Source organism: Elephas maximus, chromosome 1 (assembly GCF_024166365.1).
Source record: "Elephas maximus indicus isolate mEleMax1 chromosome 1, mEleMax1 primary haplotype, whole genome shotgun sequence".
NCBI lineage: Eukaryota > Metazoa > Chordata > Mammalia > Proboscidea > Elephantidae > Elephas > Elephas maximus.
In genome coordinates this window covers 171852331-171878793 of record NC_064819.1, presented here as the reverse complement: position 1 = coordinate 171878793, position 26463 = coordinate 171852331, and the positions used below count along the sequence as shown (strand labels likewise).

General features: G+C 37.1%; 1 protein-coding gene across 4 annotated transcripts in view; it reads left to right on the top strand.

Moving 5' to 3' along the window:
* Positions 1-26463, top strand: part of ATG5 (autophagy related 5) — a 226154-nt gene that overhangs the window by 125866 nt on the left and 73825 nt on the right. For all 4 annotated transcript variants that reach the window (XM_049898369.1, XM_049898361.1, XM_049898352.1 and 1 more), the window contains exon 7: positions 13782-13899. In XM_049898369.1, coding sequence (XP_049754326.1) covers positions 13782-13899 — 118 coding nt within the window. The remainder of the gene's footprint in view (positions 1-13781; positions 13900-26463) is intronic.

The following is a 26463-nucleotide window of genomic DNA, read 5'->3' as shown; positions in this document are numbered from 1 at the left end:
ATGTTTCGTCTTCCTGCTTTAGCTTTTTGATTTGTGCAAATTAAAAGTGCTTCTTAATTATTTCGTAAGTATACCATAAAGATAGGAAAAATCCATATTCTCCAGAGGAAAATAGTTTATTAATTATATTTTTCTTCTATTAGCCAAACTTTTTAGTATGAGCTTAGATAAAATTAGCAAATTTATTTTAAAATTGTTATAGATAGTGAAATTTAACTCATGATTCCCTTGGTATAATTTTGAAGTCCTTCTGGAGCAGTCTTAGAAGAACCAAGATTGTTATTACTAAAAGCATCAATCCAGCCACCTTCATATGAGACCTTTTGGCCACTCTACTGATCATTTCACATAAAAATATGAAAGCAATATAACTTGTTTTATAAATTGGCTCGTAAACATTGTCAAATTGATCCTGGCCTTTTTTTTTTTTTTTTTAAGTATTGGAGAGATAGTGCGTCCCTTCGACACATTTTATTCAGTGAAAGGATATGAGGAAGACACTAACTGTTGCCTGTATTTGAAGAAAAATTTTCTTAGCTATTTATGTGACAGAATATATTTGGCATTGTCTAGACAGAATTTTAATAAATACAACAATTTAAATAGGACAAAACATAACCTCCAAACCAGATGTATGGATATAATTCTAATGGGTCCTTTCATTTAATCATAGTCTCTATTAAGACACTGCTTCTCTGAGGATTAAGTGTCCCTGGCTGTAATAATGACAGCTTTTCAAATGTTAATTATTAGTGTTTAGTGTTGTCTGGAATATTAATAGTGGGCTTCAGCCTCTCATAGCCTAATACAGAAAGTACTCATTTTCAAGTTTCCTATTTCCCTACATAAAGGATAAGAGTAGTCTGATTAAGTCATACAGGCTCCCTGCCCTCCCCGTCTCCAACCCCCAAAAGGACTGTTTACTGTAAAGGGCTAAAATCATTCATTTGAAAAGGGTTTGTTCTTTTTATTTAATGAGGTATTGTAATTGTGTATATTCTTAAGCTAATTTTAATATGAGGCTTCTTTTGAAAAGCATGTGATGGAAAATTTGACATGCATGAATATATCTCAGGCCAAATATGCATGTGACAGTTTGAAGCACGTATCATGTGTCATTGTTGGTAAAGTCTGGCAGCATATCCTGTGTAAACCCCTTTTCTTTTTCTTTGTGCTACGTAATATTTATTCTGATGTTACAAGGCCTCAAGGGAAAATGGTGGTTAATACCAATTATTTTTTAGTCCCCCTGTAAAGGCTAAATACTGTTACCTTTCTCTGGTTGTGCATTTAGCAAAGAAAAGAATCACTGTTAAGCACCTGTTGCATTAGGTGTTTTTATATGTATATATATATCTCATTTAATTATCACAGCAATCATTGAAATGTATAATTATTATTATTCCCATTTTTTTTAGATCGGAAACAGACTTCCAAAGGTTGCCCTAGGTACACAGTAAATTGTAGAATTGGGATTCCAGCCAAGCCTTTATTAATTCCACATTCCAGTTCCTAGCTCTTTATGCTGTGGCCCTTAGCCCACCTTTCTCCTCTTATCTACTGATTTCTCACAATTACCCATATGTTCTAGCTGCCCTCTAAATACTTCAGTGGGGTGGGGATAGATGAAAAGGAAGGGGTGGTGCTGCCCTCTCCTTGAAGTGGCCTTATCTCTATTTTAAAAGATATCATTTAAGTCTGAAGCTTGAAGACCTTCTATATTCCTTCCTTTTCTTTCATTCTCTTTTGAAACTCCCTAATGTTTTAATATTTTGCATTCTATCACACTTAGCGTATTTTATCTTGTACCTACTGCTATGTCATCTCAAAAATGAAATTATGTAACCTGTTTTTTTTTTTTTTTTTTTTGCCTAGTTGCCAAGAAGTCCAGAGTTAAATTTTGTGCTCAGGCTTTGTAGAGTTAAATTTTGTGCTCAGGCTTTGTAATTTTCTCTTGTATTTTTGTTATCACTTAACATTGTATTCTGATTATTTGTTTGTGTATCCAGGTGTGCATTATTCATCTTTGTATTCACTAGCAGAATGACATTCTAGTAACTGCTGAGTGATTAACGAATAAAGATTTTTGATATAATTTAACCCTACCCAGTTTGTGGTCAGTGGATCTTGGACCTAGATACTACCGCAGTGAAACCTGTGAGAGCCAGAACTCAAAGGGACTGCCTTGTTTTCCTGGGTCTCACAAGTTTTCTGTCTTTGACAGGATGCTTTACACTTTTCTGTATCTCTCTTAAGAATCCTGGAAACACTGGTGGTGTAGTGATTAAGAGCTATGGCTACTAACCAAAAGGCTGGCAGTTCAAATCCACCAGGCATTCCATGGAAACCCTATGGGGGAGTTCTACTTCATCCTGTAGGGTCGCTGTGAGTTGGAATCAACTCAACGGCAGTGAGTTGATGAAGAATCCTATATCATAAACACCCAGTGAGTTTTCCTTCTCTAGCAGGTTTCTGCCTACCACAGGTTCCAGCTTTCGCAAGTTTTACTCTATTAGGATAATTCTGTCCAAGCTACATATGTGGTGATAGTTTTTGATGTTCTTATAGCTATGCTTTCATGATAAGTAATCTCAGATCTTCTTTTAACATAGGCAGAAAATAATACAATATTCTGCATTGCAGTTTTTCTTTTTATCCTTGTACAGACAATCCCCGGATTATGAATGAGTTCTGTTCCTAAGTCTGTCTTTAAGTAGATTTGTGTTTAAGCTGAAATAGTTATGTGCGGTTTCCATCTAATAGGAGTTAATCAGATGTCTTGGTATATAGTATATAGTATACCTTTCTATGCATGAAAAGTATTAAAAGTATTAAACACTTTCAGATACACTAAAAACATCTTTAACATAATGATACAGTAATAATAGTAATGTTTTGATGAGCATCGCAAAGTAGTACCTGTCTGTTATTATGAGCCATTGTATGTATCTCGAATTTTTTAATATGGTAGGCTTTACGGGGATTGGTTGATAACTACGGGCTGTATGTAAGTCATAGGTTCAGGCACTCCCTGTACTGTTAATTGAAGATCAACAACTACATGATTCTGTCATTTACAAAACTTACCAGTATATTGTGGTTTTTTAATGAGGATCTAAAAAAAAAAAGTTTTATTGGTATTTGTTATTGTCACCATTTTGATGATAATGAAGCGTTCTGTATTATACGAAGCTTTTCAAAAATAGTTAATTTAGTTCATTATTTTTTAAAAAGTGTGTCAATTAAAAATACATTGCTTTTGGTGGCCTAGTTGTTGGTGGGGTTTTACTGTCAAAAAGTAGCCTTTGTGCATGGAAGGGTGTACTTATAGTTATTTATGTTTTATTTGAAGTATAAATTGCAAAATCTAGTTTTTCTAAAGTCTTTAGATTCAGTTTATGCTAGTTATAAGTATATTATTTCTTAATAAAATGGGAGCAATCTTTCACTTCTTGATATTTCTATAATTCATATATTTTCCAGATTTAATTCTTCTAAAAACACATAATACTAATATAGTTAAACAACTCTAATTACATTCTTGACTAATCAGTAAATGTTGTTGTTGTGTGCCGTCAAGTTGATTCTGACGCATAGCGATCCTATAGGAAGGACAGAGTAGAATTGCCCCAGAGGGTTCATAGGCTGTAATCTTTACAGAAGTAGATTGCCAGGTCTTTTCTCCTGTGGAGCCGCTGGTCAAGCACTTAACCATTGCGCCACCACATTGCAAATTGCAGTTTAGTATAGATGATTTTTTTTTAATACTTTAAACACCTACAAATCTAACAAGTAAAATCCCTTGATATAGGTAAGCAATCCTTGTAAATCAAATAAATTTTACCTATAAATTATTAAGATAAGGAATTAATTCCTCATAATTAATAATTATATCATAAACAATGAATTAATAAAGATAAGGAATTAAAGGTTTTTTACCCACTTCTACAGTCTGAAATTGATCAAACATGCAAACATGCAATTACTGGTGATTAAAATGCAAAAGTTGGAAGTGAAAAAGACGGATCTGTAGTTGGAAAACATGGCCTTGGTGATAGAAACGATGCCAGGCATTGCATGATAGAATTTTGCAAGACAAACAACTTCTTCACTGCATTTATCTTTTTTCAGCAACATAAATGGTGACTATACACATGGACATTGCCGGCTGGAATACACAGGAATCAAATCAACTACATCTGTGGAAGGAGACAATGGAAAAGCTCGATATCATCAGCCAGAACAAGGCCAGGGGCCAAGAGCAGAACAGACAATCAATTGCCCATATCCAAGTTTCAAGTTGAAGCTGAAAAAAATTAAAACAAGTCCACAAGAGAGAAAGTATGACCTTGACTGTATCCCACCTGCATTTGGAGACCATCCCAAGAATAAATTTGTTGCACTGACCACTAATGACCAAAGACTAGACAAGCTGTGGGATGACATCAAGGACATCATACATGAAGAAAGCAAAAGGTCATTACAAAGAGAAGAAAGAAAGAAAAGACCTAAGTGGATGTCAGAAGAGACTCGGAAATTTCACCTTAAATGTAGAGTAGCAAAAGCAAACAAGAAATGATGTAGTAAAAGAGTTGAACAGAAGATTTCAAAGGATGGCTTGAGAAGACGAAGTAAAATAATGAAATGTGCAAAGACCTGGAGTTAGAAAACCAAAAGGAAAGAACACACCCAGCATCTCAAGCTGAAAGAACTGAAAAAAAAAAATTCAAGCCTTGAGTTGTAATATTGAAGAATTCTGTGGGCAAAATATTGAGTGACCCAGGAAGCTTTGGAAGAAGATGGAAGGAATACACAGTCAGTGCACCGTAAAGAATTGGTCAACATTCAACCATTTCAGGAGGTGGTATATGATTAAGAACCTATGGTATTGAAGGAAGAAATGCAAGCTGCACTGAAGGCACTGGCAAAAAATGAGGCTCCAGGAATTGACAGAATACCAACTGAGATGTTTTAACAAATGGAAGCAGTGATGGAGATGCTTACTCGTCTATCAAGAAATTTGGAAGACAGCTACCCGGCCAACCGATTGGAAGAGATTCATATTTGTGCCCATTCCTAAGAAAGGTGGTCCAACAGAATGAGGAATTATTAAACAATATCATTAATATCACGAGCAAATAAAACTTTGCTGAAGATAATTCAAGAACGGTTGCATCCATGCATGGACAGGGAACTGCCAGAAATTCAAGGTGGATTCAGAGGAAGATGTGGAAAGAGGGATATCATTGCTAATGTTAGATGGATCTTGGTTGAAAACAGAGAATACCAGGGAGATGTTTACCTGTGTTTTATTGACCACACAAAGGCAGTCGACTGTGTGGATCATAACAAGTTATGGATAACATTGGGAATGGGAATTCCAGAACATTTAATTGTGCTCATGAGGAATCTGTACATAGACCAAGAGGCAGCTTTTCACACAGTCCAAGGGAATACTGTGTGTTTTAAAATCAGGAAAGGTGTGCATCAGGGTAATAGCCTTTCGCCATACTTATTCTATCTGTATGCTGAGCAAATAGTCCCAGAAGCTGGACCATATGAAGATGACACAGGCTTGCTTGCCGAAAGCGAAGAGGACTTGAAGCATTTACTGATGAAGACCAAAAACTACAGCCTTCAGTATGGGTTACACCTCAACGTTAAGATTACAGTAATCCTCACAATGGGACCAATAAGCAACATCGTGATAAATGGAGAAAAGATTGAAGTTGTCAAGGATTTCATTTTACTTGGATCCACAATCAATGCTCACGGAAGTAGCAGTCAGGAAATCAAACAATGTATTTGGCAAATGTGCTGCAAAAGACTTCTTTAAAGTGTTTTAAAAAAAAAAAAAAAAGATGTTACTTTAAGGACTAAGATACGCCTGACCCAAGCCGTGGTATTTTCAGTTGCCTCATATGCATGTGAAAGCTGGGCAGTTAATAAGGAAGACTAAAGAATTGATTCATTTGAATTGCAGTGTTAGCGAAGAGTGTTGAATATACCATGGACTGCCAGAAGAATGAACAGGTGTGTCTTGGAAGAAGTACAGGCTGCATGTTCCATACAAGCAGGGATGGTGAGACTTCATCTCATGTACTTTGGACACGTTATAAGGAGGGATCAGTCCTGGAGAAGGACATCATGCTTGGTAAAGTAGAGAGTCTGTGAAGAAGAGGAAGACCCTCAAAGAGATGGATTGACACAGTGGCTGCAACAGTGGACTCAAACATAGCAACGATTGTGAGGATGGCACAGGATTGGGTGGTGTTTCATTCTTTTGTACAGAGAGTCGCTAGGAATTGTAACTGACTGGACTGCACTTAACAACAACAGCAACAATTTTGTGATAATTGTAGGTAGATCCCGTGTATTCTTTACCCAGTCTTAATTCTATCAAATTTTTTGTCATGTGTAGATTTTCGTGATTACCACCATAGTGAAGATACCAAATAGTTCCAAAACAAGGATCCCTTGGACTGCTTTCTTATGGCCACAACCGCCTCTCTCACTTCCCCCTCTCCTTAACCTCTGACAATCACCCATTTGTTCTTCATTTCTATAATTTTGTCATCTCATTAATGTTACAGGAATGGAATCATACAGTATGTAGCCTTTTGAGATTGGCTTTTCCACTGAACATAATTCCCTTTAGAACCATCCAAGTCTTTACATGTTAAACGAATGATTTCTTTTATAAGGATCAGCACGAAGCTGGTTGCTATGAGGCGGAGGTTAAAGACATCCTGAATGTCGAGCTTTTTTTTTGCAAGCCACTGTACCACTTCATCATCTCTAACATCAACTACTCTCTCTTCCCTCAGTACTCTCCCGTCTGTCTTTGGGTTCCCTAATTTGCTGCCACGTCTCACAGAACTCACAAACCATAAAAAGGGAATGGCTATGTGGTTACGGAGGCTGGCAAGTCCCAAATTTGTGGGTCAGGTGTAGGCTTCTCCCTGGCTCTCAGTCTGTCCAAAGGCATTCAGCTTTCTTGCTCCCTGGGCCGGGAAACCCACTGTTCCATCTCCTGCGGTATCTCTTTCCTTGGTGGTAGTGGGCTCTTCTCTTTCTCACTTTTGGGGTGGCTCATTTCAAGCCCAGTAGGATGGCAAAACTGAGTAGTCCCCTTGGTGGGCCACAATTACTCTATCACACAGTCCCGCCGAGTCACTTGGGTGAGAGTTACAGGACCATGGCTAGAAAGGCCACATGAAAAGCAATCAAGAGAGACCGACTTGCTTTGTAAACTTTCGCTTAAAGCACAATGAAAAAAAAAAAAGCAATCCGTTACACCACACATGTACAAAAGTTTGTTCCTTTTTATTACTAGTGGTATTTCATGGTGTGTATGTAGCAGTTAGTCTGACATTTACACATTGAAGGACATTTGAATTGTTTTTAATTTGGGGTTCTCATGAATAAAACAAGGAACCCTGTTGGCATAGTGGTTAACTCCTGGGCTGCTGACCAAAAGGTCAACATTTTAGACCCATGCACCAGCAGCTCCGAGGGAGGAGACTTGGCAGTCTGCTCCTGTAAAGATTTCAGGCTAGGAAACCCTGTGAGGTAGTCCTACTACTATGTCATATAGGACACTGTGAATCAGAATTAACAGTACACAACAACATGAATAAAGCTGTTGTAAACATTTGCATACAAGTGTTTTGTGAAATAAGTTTTTGTTTCTCTGGGATAAATAAATGCTCAAGAATACAATTGCTGCATCATATGGTAAACTGATGTCTAGTTTTATAAGAAACTGCCATATTCTTTTCCAGAGTGGCTGTACCATTTTATATTTGTGCCGGCAGTGTATGAGTGGGCTCTCCACATGTTCTCTAGCCTTCAATATAATTATTTTTTCTTTTAGACAATCTGGTAGATGTATAGTGATGTCACCTTGTGTTTTAATTTGCATTAGGCTAATGCTTTGTTAAACAGTTTTGCATGTTCTTATTTACCATCTGTATGTCCTCTTTGGAAACCCTGGTGGCGTAGTGGTTAACAGCTACAGCTGCCAACCAAAAGGTGGGCAGTTCAAATCTACCAGTCGTTCCTTTTTGTCTATTCTGTCTTAGGTTCACTATGAGTCAGAATTGACTTGGTGGCAATGGTTTTTTTTTTTTTTTTTTTTAATGGCCTCTGGTGGAATCTCTGTTCGTGTCTTTTTGCCCCTTTTCTAATGGAATTGTTTGTTTTTTAATGTTGCGTTTTGAGAGTTTTATGTATTCTAGTTAAAAATCCTTTGTTGGGTATGTGATTTGCAAATATTTTCTCCCATTCTGCAGTTTATCTTTTCATCTTCTTCATTCTCTTCGTAGGGTATTTTGTAGAGTATATATATATTTTTTATTTTGATGACATCTAATTTAACAATAATTTCCTTTTTTATGGATCCTTTTATTATTAAGTTCTAGACTAGTTTTAAATTTAGTCCTAAATGATATTCCCTTTTTTCCCCTTGCCGTATAAATAAACAATAACATAACCTGGTGAATTTCATGATTCTGGACTTTTAGCATCTAGACAAGTGAACTTTGAGGAAATAGATTGAAACTAAAAGGAAATAAAATCTTAAGTATACTATATTGGGATAGTATTGAGGTAAAATTACCATTACACTGTTTAAAACTGTGGCGATGGTGGTGGGGGCATTGTAGGTTACCGTTTACTATGTTCTAGGATTGTGCTATACCTTTTATTGTCTTTAAAACTCTGCATTGTAGATATTATCCCCATTTTTATTTAATTTTGAGACATTATCCCATTTCCTTATAGATATTATCCCCATTTATCCTTATTTAGATATGTGTGTATGTCCACATATGTATATAATTATTCCTATTTACAGTTGAGGAAACTGAGGCTCAGGAAAGTTAGATGATTGCGCCCGTGGTCACATAATAAATGACAGAACCAGGACTTGAAACCAGTACTTTCTGACTCCAAATCCCATGCCCTTTAACAGCCGCCTTGCATTTTTGTTGCAGTATGTACCACGTACCTTATGTAGCTCATAAGACTCAAACTTTACTCAGTGATATGAATGTGTATGTTACTCTTAAAGTCCATTCGGTGTCTGATTTCAACTTACTATAGTAAGTCAGCATTTTTTGTTTTATCAACATTAGTGTTGATATTGGTTAACCTATTTCATATATTGAAAACAGACTTTCTGTATTTTATTTCTTAGACATAAATTTGTTACATGATTGGCCTACAGTTAACACAATAGCTGTAACACACATCATTTGTAAGAATTTAAGTTTTACTCTTGAACTGTTTAAGAAAATACTTAGGATTTAACAAAATTTACAAATTTAGCTTGACATTTTTACAAATTTCGTTCTACTTTTGTCAGTGTATCTCAAGATACGAAAAAGTTATTGTCTCATTGGTGAAGGTACATGAGTAGAAGAGGAGTGGCAAGCAGCCAGTCAGTAGCATCCCAAATTTGTATCCCATTTGATGTATTAATAAATGACACACACACACATATATGTTTGTAAAAATAACGAGGATAGTTCAAAGATGTCTTTACCAAGTCATGTTATTTCTCATGAGAGGGTGATGATACTGTTTCCTAAAAGACAGTGAAATAGTTTGCATATTGACAAGTATATGGCCAAATCAAGCAAGTATTGTGCTATATTCCTGTTACAGTGTCTTCTGCATTTCAGGCTGAGGTTCAGATTATCATGGATATTATTAGCATTGTTTCATGTATACTGAAATAAAATTTACAGAATTCATGTTATATTCAAAAGGAAGATAGCTTTTAAATACTTCCTGGCATGATTCAGTCTTCTCTGCTGACATCTGGTGACTCACTTTGAAGAATCTGCATTAATCTACCCTCCATTCCTGTTGTCCTTCAGAACCTCATACGAGCACTTTGGATGCATATCTGTGGAGGGCTTTTGTTTTAAGAGGAAAAAGCTCCAGATTTGACTATTTTCCATAATCTTTGTTGTGACTTATTCAGGCACCTATTTGCTATTTTCTATCATACTAAATTTAAATAACATGTTAAGAGTGCTAGGGCTTATCTCCCCCCTACCGAAATGCATCATTGTTAACAGCTGTTGAAGTTATAACTTTTTAATGACTGCTCAGATTTGGGAGAAAGTAGAAACAAAAGAGATACAGAGAAATAACAGCACATATTTCTAGGAGTGGGGGTAAAGGAGAGTATCTGCTTACTAATATGTAACTGACTACTTGGCATTTCCTATTTAGCAAGTTTTCAGGTAGTTTTACTGCAGCGTAGCTACCTCACAGTCCTTTTACTAAGTAGTCAATGAATGCCAACTTAGAAAGATTTTTTTGATGTTGTGGAAAACCTTAGCTATTTTTAGGGGGACTATGGAAGCCCTGGGAACCTTGGTGGCGTAGTGGTTAAGAGCTACAGCTGCTAACCAAAAGGTCAGCAGTTTGAATCTACCAGCTGCTCCTTGGAAGCCCTGTGGGGCAGTTATACTCTGTCCTGTATGGTCACTATGAGTTGGAATGGACTGGAAGGCAATGGGTCTGGTCTTTTTATTTTTCGGAAAATACAAGGAGCCATGGTGGCGCAGTGGTTAAAGTGCTCAGCATTTGTATTCATTTATATTAGTGCTGCTGTAACACAATACCATGAACTAAGTGGCTTATAAAATTATAATATAAATTTAGTTTCTCACAGTTCTGAAGGTTAGAAGTCCAAATTAATTGTCATCAGGGCCACACTTGCCAAAGCCTGTAGGGTTGCTAAACCAGAACCAAACCCACTGCTGTCTAGTCGCTTCCAAACCATAGCAAGACCCTATAGGACAGAGTAGAACTGCCCGGTAGAGTTCCCCAGGAGCACTTGGCGGATTCGAATGGCCGACCTCTTGGTTAGCAGCCATAGCACTTAACCACTACACCACCAGGGTTTCCATAGGGTTGCTAGGAGTGGGAATTGATGGTCTTGTTTTTGTTTTTTTGTAGGGGAAGATCCTTTCTTATCTGTCCCAGCTACCTGGTAGTCCCAGGCATTCATTGACTTGTAAAGCATCTTCACAGGGACCTTCCCCTCTCTCTGTGCTCTTCTCTTCTTTTATAAGGACACTATTCAGATTGGATGAGTGCCCACTCTGTTCCAGTATGACTTCAAGTTAACTGATAACATCTTCAAAGACCCTGTTTCCAAATAGGGTCATGTTCACAGGCCTCAGGGGCTAGGATTTCAACATAATCTTTTGGGGAAACCCAGTTCAATCCAAAGGGGCCCTGGTGGCTCAGTGGTTAAGCGCTCAGCTGCTAACTGAAAGGTCGATGATTTGAACCCACCAGCTGCTCCACAGGAGAAAGATGTGGCAGCCTGCTTCCATAAAGGTTACAGCCTCGGAAACCCTATGGGAGAGTTCTGCTCTGTTCTATAGGATCATTATGAGTCGGAATCGACACAGCAGCAATGGGTTTGGTTTTTGATTTGGTATAGAAGGTACATTTTTACTGTTTTCTTTAAGTTGGGTTGCAGTCCTGCCCCTCCTTTTCTACTGATCCATCCTCAATTGTCATCACATTAAAAAAAAAAAAAAAAACCCAAACCCATTGCCGTCGAGTCAATTCCAACTCATAGCAACTGTACAGGATGGAGTAGAACTGCCCCGTAGAGTTTCTGAGGAACGCCTGGGTTTCAAACTACTGACCTTTTGGTTAACAGCCGTAGCACTTGACCACTCTGCCACCAGGGTTTCCTGTCATCACATAGGCTTGCATTATTCAGACAGCCTCCCGCCAGTCATCCTGAGCTTACCTCTTAATGAAGTCATCATATGCAGTGCTGCTTTCCATTAGCCTTCAGAAAAAGCCTCTTTCATCACGTCACTTCCTTTGCTAAAAAGTCTTAAAAGCCTCTTCATTGCCTGGAAGATAGAAAGCCCTAAGTGGGTGGTGGCATTACTACTACAAGTCCCTTGTTCTTTATTTCTTTTCTGAACTCTCCTAACCTGTCTGTAAATAGTTAACCACTTGATTGTATATTGTTCTCAGTTTCTTCTGGTGTAAAAATAGAGTATGAGCTTCTTAAATTGAAGGATATCATAAAAAAAAAAGTTCCCTAAAGAGTTCATTTATTGAAGTGAATTGAATTATATTCAAATTCATACTAATTATCAAAATTTTAGTTATTTTCTATGGTTTTTTTCTTTCACACTTGCCCTAGACAGTCAACTATATAATTGGACTATGATTATTAAAATTTGTTACATACCCACTACATACACAGTGTAGAGCTGTAAAAGGTGGCTCACGTGCCAACACATCTATTTTTTCTTACATTGTTGCTTATATGAGCACTTAAAACCAGATTTTTTCCCCACTATATCTGTAACAGTTTTGTTGAAGAATTTGTTGTATACGTCTGTGATTAAAAAATAAAATAAAATTCTGTTTAATGTCTAGGTATTTGAAATCACATTCTTATGAAATATAAGACATCATTCCATTCTTGCAGGTTTTTATAGTTTTTCACTCCAGGATGTTTAAATAAAAACTTATCATTTTAAAATGAAATAACAGTTAAGAGGGACATAGAGGAAAAAAAGTTTTTATTCTCTTTCGTATTTATATTATACCTCTTCTGTGCTTGGCAGAGTTCCTCATTTAGTCCCACAACAAACTTAGGAGCTATGAAGTGCCCCAGAATTACAAATAGAGTAACTAGGTGCGAGATCATAGAGCACTTAAATGATAGTGCTGTTAGTGACCCCGGCTGTTTCCAGAGTCTCTGCACTCTGTGCAATGATGAGACCTACGTCACCTTTGTGGTGCTCCTATATAGGTAGTTTAGGAAAATGAAACAATTTAAAAAGTATATAAAATAATAGAATTATTAGCAATAAATTATGACATTGATTGACAAGGAAAGTACTGCGTCTACTATTTTGAAATTTTTCAAATTTAAAGAAAATTTAAGATACCATATGCCCTTCGCCTAGGTTCACCAGTAGTTAAAATTTTTCTGTATTTACGATCTCCGCACACACACACTTAGTTTTTTTAACCTTTTCAAAGTAAGTGTCAGACATCATGGCACTTCATCCCTATATACTGGAGCATGAATTTCTTAAAAAGAAGGATATTGTCCTTGTAATTGTCACATTTAAGAAATTTGACATTAATTCGATAATGTCATCTAATGTGCATTCTATATTCAGATTTCCCCATTTATCCCAAAAATGTCTTTGATAGCTGAGTTTTTTCTTCCCCAATCCAGTATTATCCAGTCAAGTTTTGTTCTTTGTATTCAGTTGTTATATCTCTTCAATCTCTTTTAGTTGTTTTGTTTTTTAATGCCTTTGATTTTTTTTGAAGAGTACAGGCAGTATTTAGAATGTCCCACGTTCTGAATTTTTCTTATTGTGTTTTCATTAGATTTACATGAATTTATCATGTTAAATGCTTTGGGTAATAATACTACATCTGTGATGTATGGAAACCCTGGTGGTGTAGTGGTTAAGAGCTATGGCTGCTAACCAAGAGGTCGGCAGTTCAAATCCACCAGGTGCTCCTTGGAAAGCATATGGGGCAGTTCTAACTCTATCCTATAGGGTCGCCGTGAGTCCGAGTCGACTCGATGGCAACAGGTTTTTGTTTTTGTTCTTGTTTTTTACAAGTGATGTTGTATGCTTCTAATTATACCACATCAAGAGGCACCTAATACCTACTTAAAATTTCTAATCTATTATTTGTAACCGGCAGCAACAAAGACTTAATTGCTTGAATTGTTGTTTTCATTTTTCACATAGACAACAACTGAACGACCTTTCATTCAGAAGCTGTTTCGTCCTGTGGCTGCAGATGGACAGTTGCATACATTAGGAGATCTCCTTAAAGAAGTTTGTCCGTCTGCAGTTTCTCCTGAAGGTAATCAGCAACACTGAAAGATTTCTTCCATTTTTGTTTTACACCCTTTGATGTTGACTTAACATAAGCGTTCTGCGTTTATGAATAACATTCTACTGAGTTACTTCAGGAAGATATTTTCATTATCTTACAGGGAAAATTTTTTTGAAACAGAAGGTTTTAATATTTAATTTACATTTTATAAATGATTAGCAAAATCTAGAATTTACTCTCTGGCGAAGTAAAATATACCTTTTTAAAATTTTCATCTTATCACAACTCTTGTGTCATGGGTCTTTTATTTCTGAATTCCGTTATGGTAAATAAACCTTTTAAACCTATGAATCCTATTCTGTAGATTTTAATAATTTTGAACAGTGATTCACAGATATTTTCTCCCATTCTGAAACTTGTCTTTTCATTTTCTTTGAAGCATAAAAGTTTAAGTTTTTTTGTTTAGTGTTTGTGTTCTGGAGAGTGCTCTGTTAAATAATTTAAAAATTAATGTTTTTAATAGAAAGTACACTTATATGGTTTCAAAATGCAAAGTATGTAAAGTAATCCAGTGAAAGTCTGTCTCACAACTCCTTTCCCCCAAACCCTAACCCAGCTTCCCTCTCTAGGGGCAACCAGTGTTACCCTTTTCCTGTATATCCTTTCAGAGATAGAACCCTGGTTATAGAAATTTTGACTGGGACATTCACGGTAATTTTTTTTGATGCAGGAATAATCTTAATGTTCCAGTTTATTTTCTCTGTGCCGTATGAGTTAATTTTTATCCTGTTCATTGTCTATTTTGCTACATTTTTGAAGAATTTGGAATATAGACTGGTTGTTCCATTCGAAGTATAAGAAATGGGATCTGTAAACTTTATACATGCCCGCTATAAGGATAAAAAAAAAGTGATAAAAGGATAGGCCTTCAATTATTCATTTCTCTGTACTGTATTTTTCTCTCTTTTTGAGTACTTCGTAGTATTTTAAATTAAAGAACATTGAAAAAATACTTTCGTCAATTTGTTGTTGTTAGGTGCTGTTGAGTCAACCCCCACCTCATGGCAACCCCATGCACAATGGGATGAAATGCTGCCCACCCACATGATCAGTTGTGGACTGGGCTGTTGTGATCCGTAGGGTTTTCATTGGCTATTTTCAGAAGTAGATCACCAGGCCTTTCTTACTAGTTTGTCCTATTGTGGAAGCTCCACTGAAACCTGTTCAGTATCATAGCAACGGGCAAGCCATCATTGACAGTTGGGTGTCAGTTTTGTATTTGTTATCTTCAAAGAGCTGTATAACTGTAGCACCTTAGAATTTATTTAGTTCAGATCTCTTAATTTTTTAGTTGTTTTGCCAAAGGTCTCTCAGCTACCTAAGTACAGAAGTAGGTTTAGAACTTAGGTGTTGCACCTGCTGGTTCATTGATTTTTCCACTTAACCATGCTACCATTTGTTTTTGTCTTCATGGTTTTTTTTTTTTTTTTTTTTTTACCTTTTAATTTCATTTAAAACGATATTCCAAAATGCTTGTTTTCCCCTAACCATTCTGTGATTTGCGTTTAGTGCTTAATTGCCTACATGCTCTCTTTGATAGTATTTCCTGGTATGATCTTAGAAACCCTGAGCCTCTACTGTTTTTATTTTGTTCAGTTTGTTATTTTAGTGTTCATATATATAATTCTGGCCATACCTTTTGTTGAATTTATTAAAACGGTAACTGTGACCATCAAGGATGGAAATGGAAAGCAGTCACACACTTTGAACTGATGCCCTTGTCCAAATGCACCTTCGTGCTCTCTTTTGCAGTTTCTACAGCCATGTCACAATAACACATACAAGATTAACTTGGCCCCTGCACAAGACTGTTTGTTCTCCTAAATTTGTGACCTGTCCTACCTGCACACCCATTCCTGGAGGTGTCTTACCTTGTATCTTTTTTTGGGGGGTGGAGGGGAGATGGAGCCAAAAGATTTTTGAAATGAGATTTCATAATCTTTTGTATTTTTCCACAGTTTTAAAATTAACTTTTGTTTGTTTTCTTATAGTTTTGTTAATTTTTTCATAAATAAAAGAACTATACTTATAAGATATTTGGGAGCCCTGGTGGGTGCAGTGGTTAAGATCTTGGCTGTTAACCAAAAGGTTGGCAGTTTGAATCCACCAGTCGCTCCTTGGAAACCCTGTGGGGCAGTTCTCTGTCCTGTAGGGTTACTGTGAGTCAGAATTGACTTGATGTCATTGGATTTGGTTTTGGAGTATGAGAAATTTAGAAAGTAAATTCATAAACAGTTTTGTTTTCCTTTTTTTTAAGTTGTTTGTTGAATCACTGATAATCTCACTATTCAGAGACACGTATTATTGATGTTTGGTTCATACACAGGAGATATAAATGTATGATGAACTATAAATGTAAACTAATATTACAACTGGTTTTAGAGATAAAGTATTTCCAAGTATGGCTAAAATTCCATGCCTTTGATTTTTACCTTTTTTTAGAAATTAACTTCTGGATATAACTGGAAATGCTAGAAGTGTGTCTTTTGGGAATGCAGGAATAAGCACTATACCCCCTGCAGCAAGCTCAGTTATCATCATACACTTGTTAAAATATATTAAAAATAAAGCACTTTGAGATAAGAGATCCAAAAGTAAGCTGCAGTAGGTAGTGCTGCTAGTGGAAGTTTTTTATTAAGGAAGACCAAACAGAAGATCGCACATTTATTTGACATTTCAACTCTGCGTAAGTCACTCCGGAAGGTTCATTTGTAACTTTGCTGAGATACAGTGAGCCTGACATGTGGGATTGGGTCAGTTGGCTACTGTGGGAGCCTTGCCCTTTCAGTCTCGTCCTAAAGCCCTCTGCTCGTCAGTGTTCTGTAGTCCCCATTGCGTATGTATTTTATGGAAGAAACGATACAGCAACATTCACAGCGGAAACTCCAAAAGAGCTTCCAATGCAGCCCTCACGGAACTCATCAAACATGAGCCAAGGTACAGCTAGATTGGGCACAGATTTCCTGTTAGGCTCCGTTTCAAATTGGTAGTTATATTTCCTTTTCTTAACTTTATCATTATGCTATCAAATTCTAAGTTTATATGGGTTAAATTATTTGCCCAGATTACTTCATTCGTCCTCCATCTTTGTACTTGGTCCCAAAACATGGGCAGCATTCACTCATCTTGGTGATACAGAATCTCTTAATGCCTTAATCCACTGGCATTTGTCTTTTCTAAAAACCGAAGAAGTAATAAGTTGATTATTTTCATTGTTCCATGTTAGTGAAGATGATGAGATTACTGGACCCATCAGAAGATAACCTCTGATTTCCCCTCCTTAATTATTGTTCTTATCTTAATCTCAAGAAGTTAATTAACCTTTATTAATTATTTATTAATTGATCCATCTTTTAGCTCTAGAAAATAATAATACAGCAGGCGATTTAAAGCAAGCTGTCTTGTCATTAAAACAAGTCCTGTGGGACCTCAGTCTGTCTGTGTTTAGTAAACAGCACACTTACGGCCCAAATATTAAGTAAAATAATTAATTTTGAACTATTCTATAATTCATACTTGACAAATATTAATGAGCCTTGTTCTACCCACTAGACTTACTAGAATTGTATGAAAGCAGATCAAAAACATTTGAACTTAGGTTTTCAATGTTTATTTCAGGGTTGTTGTTTTTTTTTTTTTACTTCGAGAATAAGGTTAATTTCTAACTTTTATCATATTTTTATCTTATTGTCAGGAGGCCTTTAATCAGTTTATTAAAATGATGTATTACAATCACTTATTACAGTTTTCTTTTTATAATTTTAGCTAATTAAATAGCATATTTTTCTAATTAGATCTTTGGTTTATGTCCTTACTAAGAAGTAATAAAGGTAATAAGCAAAAATCCATGGTAAGAGTTAACATGGACATATTTTGAAAACCTTGTTAAAAGATGTTAAGAGCCAAGGCTGTGAAAATATTTGGGGCAGAAATAATGAAATATATAAAATAAAAAGAAATTGTGCCTGGAAAGGGATACATGGTATATATTAGCTGTGATATTATTTATTCATTAAGACCTATACTGCTAAGTAGTATAGATCCGGAAGAAGTTAATGTAAGTATTCTTAAATGGGTTTGTATTTCTCTGATAAACAGCACTCTCCTTCTGTTTGTCATCATAGGATGAAAGCTCCATAAGCTTGTATATGTACATTTTTACTGCTACATCATGTAGTGTGCTCTTAAGATTGAGATCTCATTCCCCAGGAAGCGTTTCTGTCTAAGATTAATTGCCCTTTTAAAATCAGCGTTTGATGTATTCCTTTGGCCATATCCTGGCTTGGTGTAACCCTCTTTGACCTGACCTCACTGACTATTACTGCTGTGGCTGAGTCAAGATCCCTCAGCATGATGTATGCACTTCAGATTTCAGCCTGTGGTTTTTCATGTCAGTGGATTCAATTAGTTGGCATTTTACTAATGAACATATCAGAGGTTTAAGAATTTGTCAGCCAGAACAAAAGTGTTCAGACTTGTGGTAATCAAAAAGCTCATCTCTCTGTTCTTTAAAACTTTCTCAGAAATTATTAAATATTTTAGAATTTTTACCTTCAGCGTCACACGTCTCCAGATAGCAAATCAAGTTAGTTTTCTGCTGAATTATAAAATATAAATGTGCAGCCATAAAGGAAAACACAGTGGTTGTAACAGTTGACCTTAGATGTACTTCATTCCATATTCACAAGTGTGAACTAAAAAAAATTTAATTAAACTGAAATTTTCTGATTAAAAGCATGTATGAGTTTTCCTTGAAGATATACTATTTCTTTAGCCTCTTTTAAATTAAAACAGGCCTCATGTCTTTACTGTACTATTATTAATAGTCATTGGGAAACTCAGACATCTCACTAGAATCTCAGGTAACCTGCTTTTAAAGATATTTAGGTCCTCTTCCTTTTTGAAAATTGGCCAAGAAATAAGAGCTAAAATGCAGATGGGGATGGGGGAGGTTATGAGCCCTTGGTAACAGAAATCTCTAAAAGGCAAATTCATCACAAAGAAGGCTGAATTGTTCTCAATGATATACACAAAAATGTATAAAATGAAGATTTTGGAAGGGTTTTATTTTTCCTTCTGAAGTTTTCATTCCTGAATATTCTCATTTTTTTTTTTTTTTTTTTAAGAACTTTTCCTAAGGTCTATAAAATAACATAAGCATGGATGGCAGGGTTCATTTGAGTTCTAGGTGATGTGCCCCACTGAATCTGTATGTTGAGAGCACCACTAAATGGGTTTACAATGCTTAAATTTTTTTTTTTTTTTACATTTAGTTGTTTTTATAATCATTGGATCTTGGTTTTTTAATGAATTTATACAAGTCTTGTGCCACGCTGCATAGAAATGGGGCCGAGTAATTCAGAGTATGTATTAACATGAGGCCAGTTCTGCACAGCCCTTTGCACGCCAGTCACATAATTGAATCCATGCTTTTCATATATCTTTTTGGTATGTCGTGTACTAAGAAAATTACCTAGTCCCATGACTTAGTATACAATACAAATTATTTTTTTTTTTTTTCTAGTATACAGGAAGAGAATTATTATGAGTCCTTACTTTTTGCTACTAAACCATGCCTCTTGTTAAACTAGTTTTCTGGCCTCATTTTGTAAGTGTTTTTGGCTTTCTTATTTTTTTAGAGAATGAGTGGGGGTTCGAGAGGAGAGTCTCTCTCTTTTTTGGATACCTACTATGTCTGAGCCTTATGCACTTTACTTGGATATCCCAGCTGATCCTCCATGCAACCTTGGAGACTGAAATTCTTTATCCACCCTATCAGATGAGGAAAAAGACTCAAAAGGTTAAGTGATTTGCCTATGAATTTAAAACTGGTGAATTATGAGCCTATGGTGGTTTGAACTCTGATTAGAAATATTTTGCTATTTAGACATAAGATACTCATATATTAGAACTAAGGGACATCTGCTTGCTTATCTAGTCTAAGTCAGTGTTCTACAAACTGTGGCCCGCAGAGCTATCTCCAAAACTGCCATGGGTCATAAGTCAGCAAGCAGGACTTGAAACTGGCGCAAACCTCCATTACCCTCAAGCTGCCCCACCTTCATCTGTGTTCTTTGTTGGATTTCTGCATAAAATTTGTTTTGAAGGAAAATTCTACACCCATATGATCATAAGATTTATTGGAGGGAACATTTAAGAACAGTCTTTACGTCAGAAATTCATTCAGAATGTCTGAGGAGGGGCTCAGTTTATATATATTTTTTTAATCTCCCAAATTATTTCTAATGATGAGCAATGTTTGCAAGCCATGGATCTATACAAACACTTTCACTTCATATAAAAGGAAATGGTCTCAAAGAGATGAGAGACCTGCCCAGATTCATCCATGACCAGTATTTGTAATTCAAATTGCCTGACTCCCATTCCTTTATCGGTGTGTAGCTGGCCCGCTCTCTTTTATGTCTCGTTTATATTATTGTATATAGTTACTTCCTTATATATATATATTTATAGGGTCGCTATAAGTCCAAATTGACTTGACCGCAAAGGGTTTGGTTTTTTTTTTGTTTGTTTTAGACATTGTTTCGTGTATATATAAAGTATGTATATATATATATGAAGAATTTACCATCATTTTAGCTTTGAAATTTGCACTTATGATTTGTTTGGCTAATGTTTTTTTGTTGTGGTGGTAGAAACGGCATAGGGGTGGTATCTGACCTCATCCAACCCCACAAGGGGGAAGGAGAACCAAGATCAACAGCGCGAGGCTGACTCTTATGAGGCAGAGGCCAGACAACCTCCCTCCCTGCCATCTTTACCAATTTTGACACCAACCTTCCCTCCCACAGCACCCTCTACTGGGTTCGATAATTCATTGCAGTGGCTACACAGAACTCACAGACCATACTCACAATTATGGGGTTTTTATTAGGGAAGTAACAGGTTATAATTCAGGCTCAGGAACACTCAAGGATACAGTTTTTCCGTCAGGACAGCCTCTTCCCAGCCATGCTCACAGGCATGCCTCTCCCTGGCCCAAGGTCCCTGCCCAGAGGCACTCAGCTTTCTCTGTCTGGCCCAGGAAGCCCACCATACTGTCTCCTGCTGCCGGGTCTCTCCTGCCACCTCTTCTCACCATCTTTAGGGTTATAGCTTGTTCTCTCTCTCTCCGTCTCCTGCTTCCAGGAGCTTCTCAGTGCAGGGATCCTGGGTCCAAAGGATGGGCTCTCCACTCCTGGCTGTTCTTCCTTGGTGGTGGTAGGATCCTCCTCTCTATAAATGACTCTCTTTTAAGGCAAAACTGACCAGTCCCCTTGGTGGGCCAAAATTACCCTATGACACAGTCCTGCCCATCACCTGGGTGGGAGTTATAAGACCATGGCTAGAAAGGCTACACAAAAATAATTAATCCATTGCAGTTGTTGTTGTTTTGGTTGTTGTATGTAATTGCTACCATCCTAATCATAACCAAAATTTGTCTGAATTTATTTTTCTTAAAATGTAACACAGTTCCAAAAACGTTCACTTTAAAATAGGTGCTGCTGAAGACTTTGTTTTTATGAGGCTACTTACTGCTGCAGATAATTAAAAAAAAAAAAAAAAATGTATATGATTCATGTCTTAGGCTGGGTTCTCTAGAGAAGCAAAACAGTAAAGCATATAAATATACATAGTGAGATTTATATCAAGGAAACAGCTCACATGATTGTAGACACTGGGATGTCCCAAGTCCTTAGATCTGGATAGAGGCTTCTGATTCACGTAGCCGCAGGGGCTGGTGAACCCAAGATAGGCTGATCCACGAGCAGGGCTCTTGCTCTCAGGCTGTGAATATTGACGAAACCCAGGATTGGCAGGCAAGACTGCAAGGCTTCTCCTGATTCACATAGCTGCAGGGGCTGGTGAACCCAAGATCATCAGGTCGGAGAACAGGGCTCGTGCTCACAGGCTGTGAAGACTGGTGAATCCCAAGATCAGCAGGAAAGCTGCTAGCTCAAGTCCCAAGAACCGGAGGTCAGAAGAACAGCAGGCAGCTGCAGGGGATCCAGTGGAGGCAGAAGCCAGAACGTCCACTTATATTTAGATCCAGGCCACACGTCCCAGGAGACTCCCTTTCGACTGACTGGCTACTCATAGCAGATCCCATCATGGGGGTAATCACATATAAACACTGAAAATCATGGCCCAGGCAAGTTGACACACAATCTTAACCATCACAATACATTTAGATTTTTTTGTCTTATGTCATAATACTTGGACATAAAAGTAAGATAAATGTAAGAAATTATATTTATTGTTCTCTTGTTGAAATATGATCTCTGAAGGTTTAACACTTACGGTGAATTGAATTTCTTCTCTACCCAAGGAGAGTATATGTCTCTTACATTTATTTCTGGCCTTTATTAATTTTTTCCCTAAATTTTATTTAATGTTGTTGAGAATATACATGGCAAAACATACACTAATTCAACAGCTTCTACATGTACAATTTATTGACATTGATTACTGTATTTTTAAACAGATAATGTACACCTTCCATTTTTGTTTGCCAGCTGCTCTCCCGCCCCCTGTGCAGGTTATTTTACACACGTCACGATGCCTTTTTTTTTTTTACATGTTGCTATGAAAAAAATTAGCATAGTATAATGTCATGGATTGAATTATGTCCACCAAAAAATGTGTGTATCAGTTTGGCTGGGGCATGATTTCCAGTATTGTGTAGTTGTCCTCCATTTTGTGATTGTAATTTTATGTTAAAGAGGATTAGGGTGGGATTGTAACACCCTTAGCCAGGTCCCATTCCTGATCCAATGCAAAGGAAGTTTCCCTTGGGTGTGGCCTGCACCACCTTTTATCTCTCAAGAGATAAAAAGGAAAGTGAAGCAAGCAGAGTGTTGGGGACCTCACAATACCAAGAAAGCAGTGCCAGGAGCAGAGCACGTCCATTGGAGCTGGGGGAACATTGATGAGAAGGCCAACAGAGAAAGCCTTCCCCTGGAGCCAACACCCTGAATTTGGACTTTTAGCCTACTTTACCACAAGGAAATAAATTTCTCTTTGTTAAAGCCATCCACTTGTGATATTTCTGTTATGGCAGCACTAGATTACTAAGATGTACGCTTACAAAAATACCTTGTGGAGGTAGAGGGCGGTTGGCGAACAAACATAGGTGGCACGTATTTGTGTAAAAATAGGTACATTGTTCAAGCGGTGCAGGTATTCTCACCCTCCATTTCAGAGTTGTTTCTCCCTCATTAACATAAACTCACTGCCCCCTAAGTTTCTTATCTAATCTTTCCAATTGCTGTAGTCAATTTGATCTCATATAGATAGTTCTTAAAAGAGAGTAATGCTCAAAGCCAACCTTTTTTCCTAGTTAAGCTAAGCTATTGTTCAGTTTTAAGATGACTTCAGGGGATATTTTCAGTTTAAGGTTTAAAGATTATCTCAGGGCAATATTTTATGCTATTCATCTACCCTCCATGGTTCCAGAACGTCTAGAGTCCATGAGAATTTGAAATTTTGTTCTGCATATTCCCCATTTCGATCAGGATTCTTCTGTGGAATCTTTGATCAAAATGTCCCGTAATGGTAGTGTCTTGGGTTGAATCGTGTCCCCAAAAAATATTTGTCAACTTGGCTAGGCCATTATTCCCAGTATTGTGTGATTGTCCACCATTTTACAATCTGATATGATTTTTGTATGTGTTGTGCAGCCTATCTCTATGATGTTAATGAGATGAGATTAGTGGCAGTTCTGTTAATGAGGCAGGACTCAATCTACAAGATTAGATTGTGTCTTAAGCCAATCTCTTTTGAGATATAAAAGAGAAAGTGAGCAGAGAGACATGGGCCCCTCATACCACCAAGAAAATAGTTCTAGAACAATGTGTCCTTTGGACCTGGAGTCCCTGCACTGAGAAACTCCTAGTCCTTGGGAAGATTGATGACAAGGACCTACCTCCAGAGCTGACAGAGAGAGAGAAAGCCTTCCTCTGGAGTTGACCCTAAATTTGGACTTGTAGACTACTTGACTGTGATAGAATAAACTTAGGTTTGTCGAAGCCATCCACTTGTGGTATTCCTGTTATAGCAGCACTAGGTAGCTAAGACAGGCAGCCAGGCACCTTCTAGTTCTTCCGGTCCCATGGCAAAGGAGGCAGTTTTTCATGGAGGCAGTTAGCCACACATACCATATCCTCTTCCTATTCCTGTCTCTCCTTCTGTTGCTCCAGAAGAATACCATCCATTGCTGTCAAGTTGATTCCGACTCATAGCGACCCTAAAGGACAGAGTGGAAGTGCCCTATAGGGTTTCCAAGGAGTGCCTGGATTTGAACTGCCAACCTTTTGATTAGCAGCCATAGCCCAGTTATTGAGACCAATTATTGTTCCTTGGATGGCCACTTGCAAGCAAGCTTTTAAAAGGCACTATGCAATGAACTAGGAGGTAGAGCAGAAACACTAAACACGTTATTTGGACGATTAACTGGGATGTCCTGTGAAACCATGACCGTAAACCTCCAAACCGAGGAACCAAATCCCATCAGGTGTTTGGTTGTACATAAGCAGCTTCAGCAGCTACTTTTTTTTTTTTTTTTGTCATTGGTATAAATACATCTATCATACAACTTTGGCCAATTCAACTTTTTACAGATGTGCAACTTACTGACAACTTATTGACAGTAAGTACACTAATTGGCTGTGTAACCCTACCTTAATCAATATAATTTTTCCATCACCATTAAATGTTCTTCTCCCCAGCCCTCTCACCCCTGGTAACCACTAATAAACTTTGGTCTCTGTACATTTGCCTTTACTTCTCCCTTTATATAAGTGAGGTCATATAATAGTTGTCCTTTTTTTTGTGATTGGCTAATTTCACTCAGCATAATGTCTTCAAGCTCCATCCATACGGTAGCGTGTATCAAGACTTCATTTCTCCTACTGGCTGAGTAGCATTCCATTGTATGTATGTACTACGCTTTATTTATACATTCACCTGTTAATGGGCATTTGGATTGTTTCTACCTTTCGGCTAGTGTGAACAGTAAACATTTGTGTGTAGTCTCTCTCTGAGTGTCTGCCCTCAACCTAAGAGTGGAATTGCTGGGTTATACGGTAGCTCTATTTTTAGTTTTTTGAGGAACCGCCTTAGTGTTTTCCACAATGGTTGTACTGTCTTGTGTTCCCACCCGCGATGGATAAGGGTTTCAATTTCCCCACATCCCTGCCAACATTTGTTATTTTCTGGGTTTTTTTTTTTTTTTTTTTTTTTATCTCGTTGTTGTTAGATACCGTTGAGTCACTTCCAACTCAGAGCGACTCTATGTGCAACAGAATGAAACACTGCCCGGCCCTGCACCATTCTCAACAATTGTCATTATGCTTGAGCCCACCGTTGTAGTCACTGTGTCAATCCATCTTGTTGAGGGTCTTCCTCTTTTTTTATGACTCTCTACGAAGCCTGATGACCTTCTCCAGGGACCGTCCCCTCCTGATAACATGTCCAAAGTACATGAGACAAAGTCTCGCCATCCTTATTTCTAAGGAGCATACTGGCTATACTTCTCCCAAGATAGATTTGTTCATTCTTCTGGCAGTTCATGGTATATTCAGTATTCTTCACCAACACCACAAGTCAAATAAATCAATTCTTCCGTCTTCCTTATTCATTGTCCAAGTATTATTGTAGAACTATATATTTTTCCCTTCAATTCTGTGTTTGCTTTATGTATTTAGGTGCCCCGATATGTTTGATTGTTAAATCTTCTTGATTAATTGACCCTTTTATGACTATATTATGTCCATCTTTCTCTCTTCTGACAGATTTTGTCTTAAAGTCTATTTTGTCTGATATTAAGATTGCCACCCCACCTCTCTTGATTATTATTTGCATGCAGTGTGTTTTTCTATCCTTTCACTTTCAACTTACTTGTGGTCCTTGAGTTTATGTCTCTTGTAAACAGCGTATAGTTGGATCATGTTTTTTTGTCCATTCTGCCACTCTGCCCTTTGATGTAGCATGTAGTGCATTTAGATTCACTATAATTACTGATAAGAAGTTACTTAATTCTGCTATTTTTTTATTTGTTTTTTGTGTGTCTTAAGCCGTCTTTGTCATTTAGTAATGCTTGCTTTTTGTGTTTTGTTGGTTTATTGTAGTGAGCTTTTTTGTTTCCCCTCTCCTTTCCTTTCGTGTATGCTTTTTATGTTTTGTTAGTGGTTACCATAAATATTACATTTAAGAGCTTGGTAAATTGATGTCAGCTTAACTTCTATACATACGAGAAATTCTGTATCTATACCATCCCCCCCCCATTTGTTGTTGTTATCACTAATTATGTCTTTATATTTCATGTGCCCTATAACATAATTTTATCCTTGGTGTTCATGTATTTGTTTTTTAAAAATCATGAGGGACAAAACATTTACAATTATCAAGCATGAATACCTTATTACTAGGCCTTATACTTCTTCATCCATTTCCCTTTATTAGGGAGTCTTTATTTTTACACATAACTTTGAATTATATTCTAGTGCCTTTTCCCTTCCATCTGCAGAACTC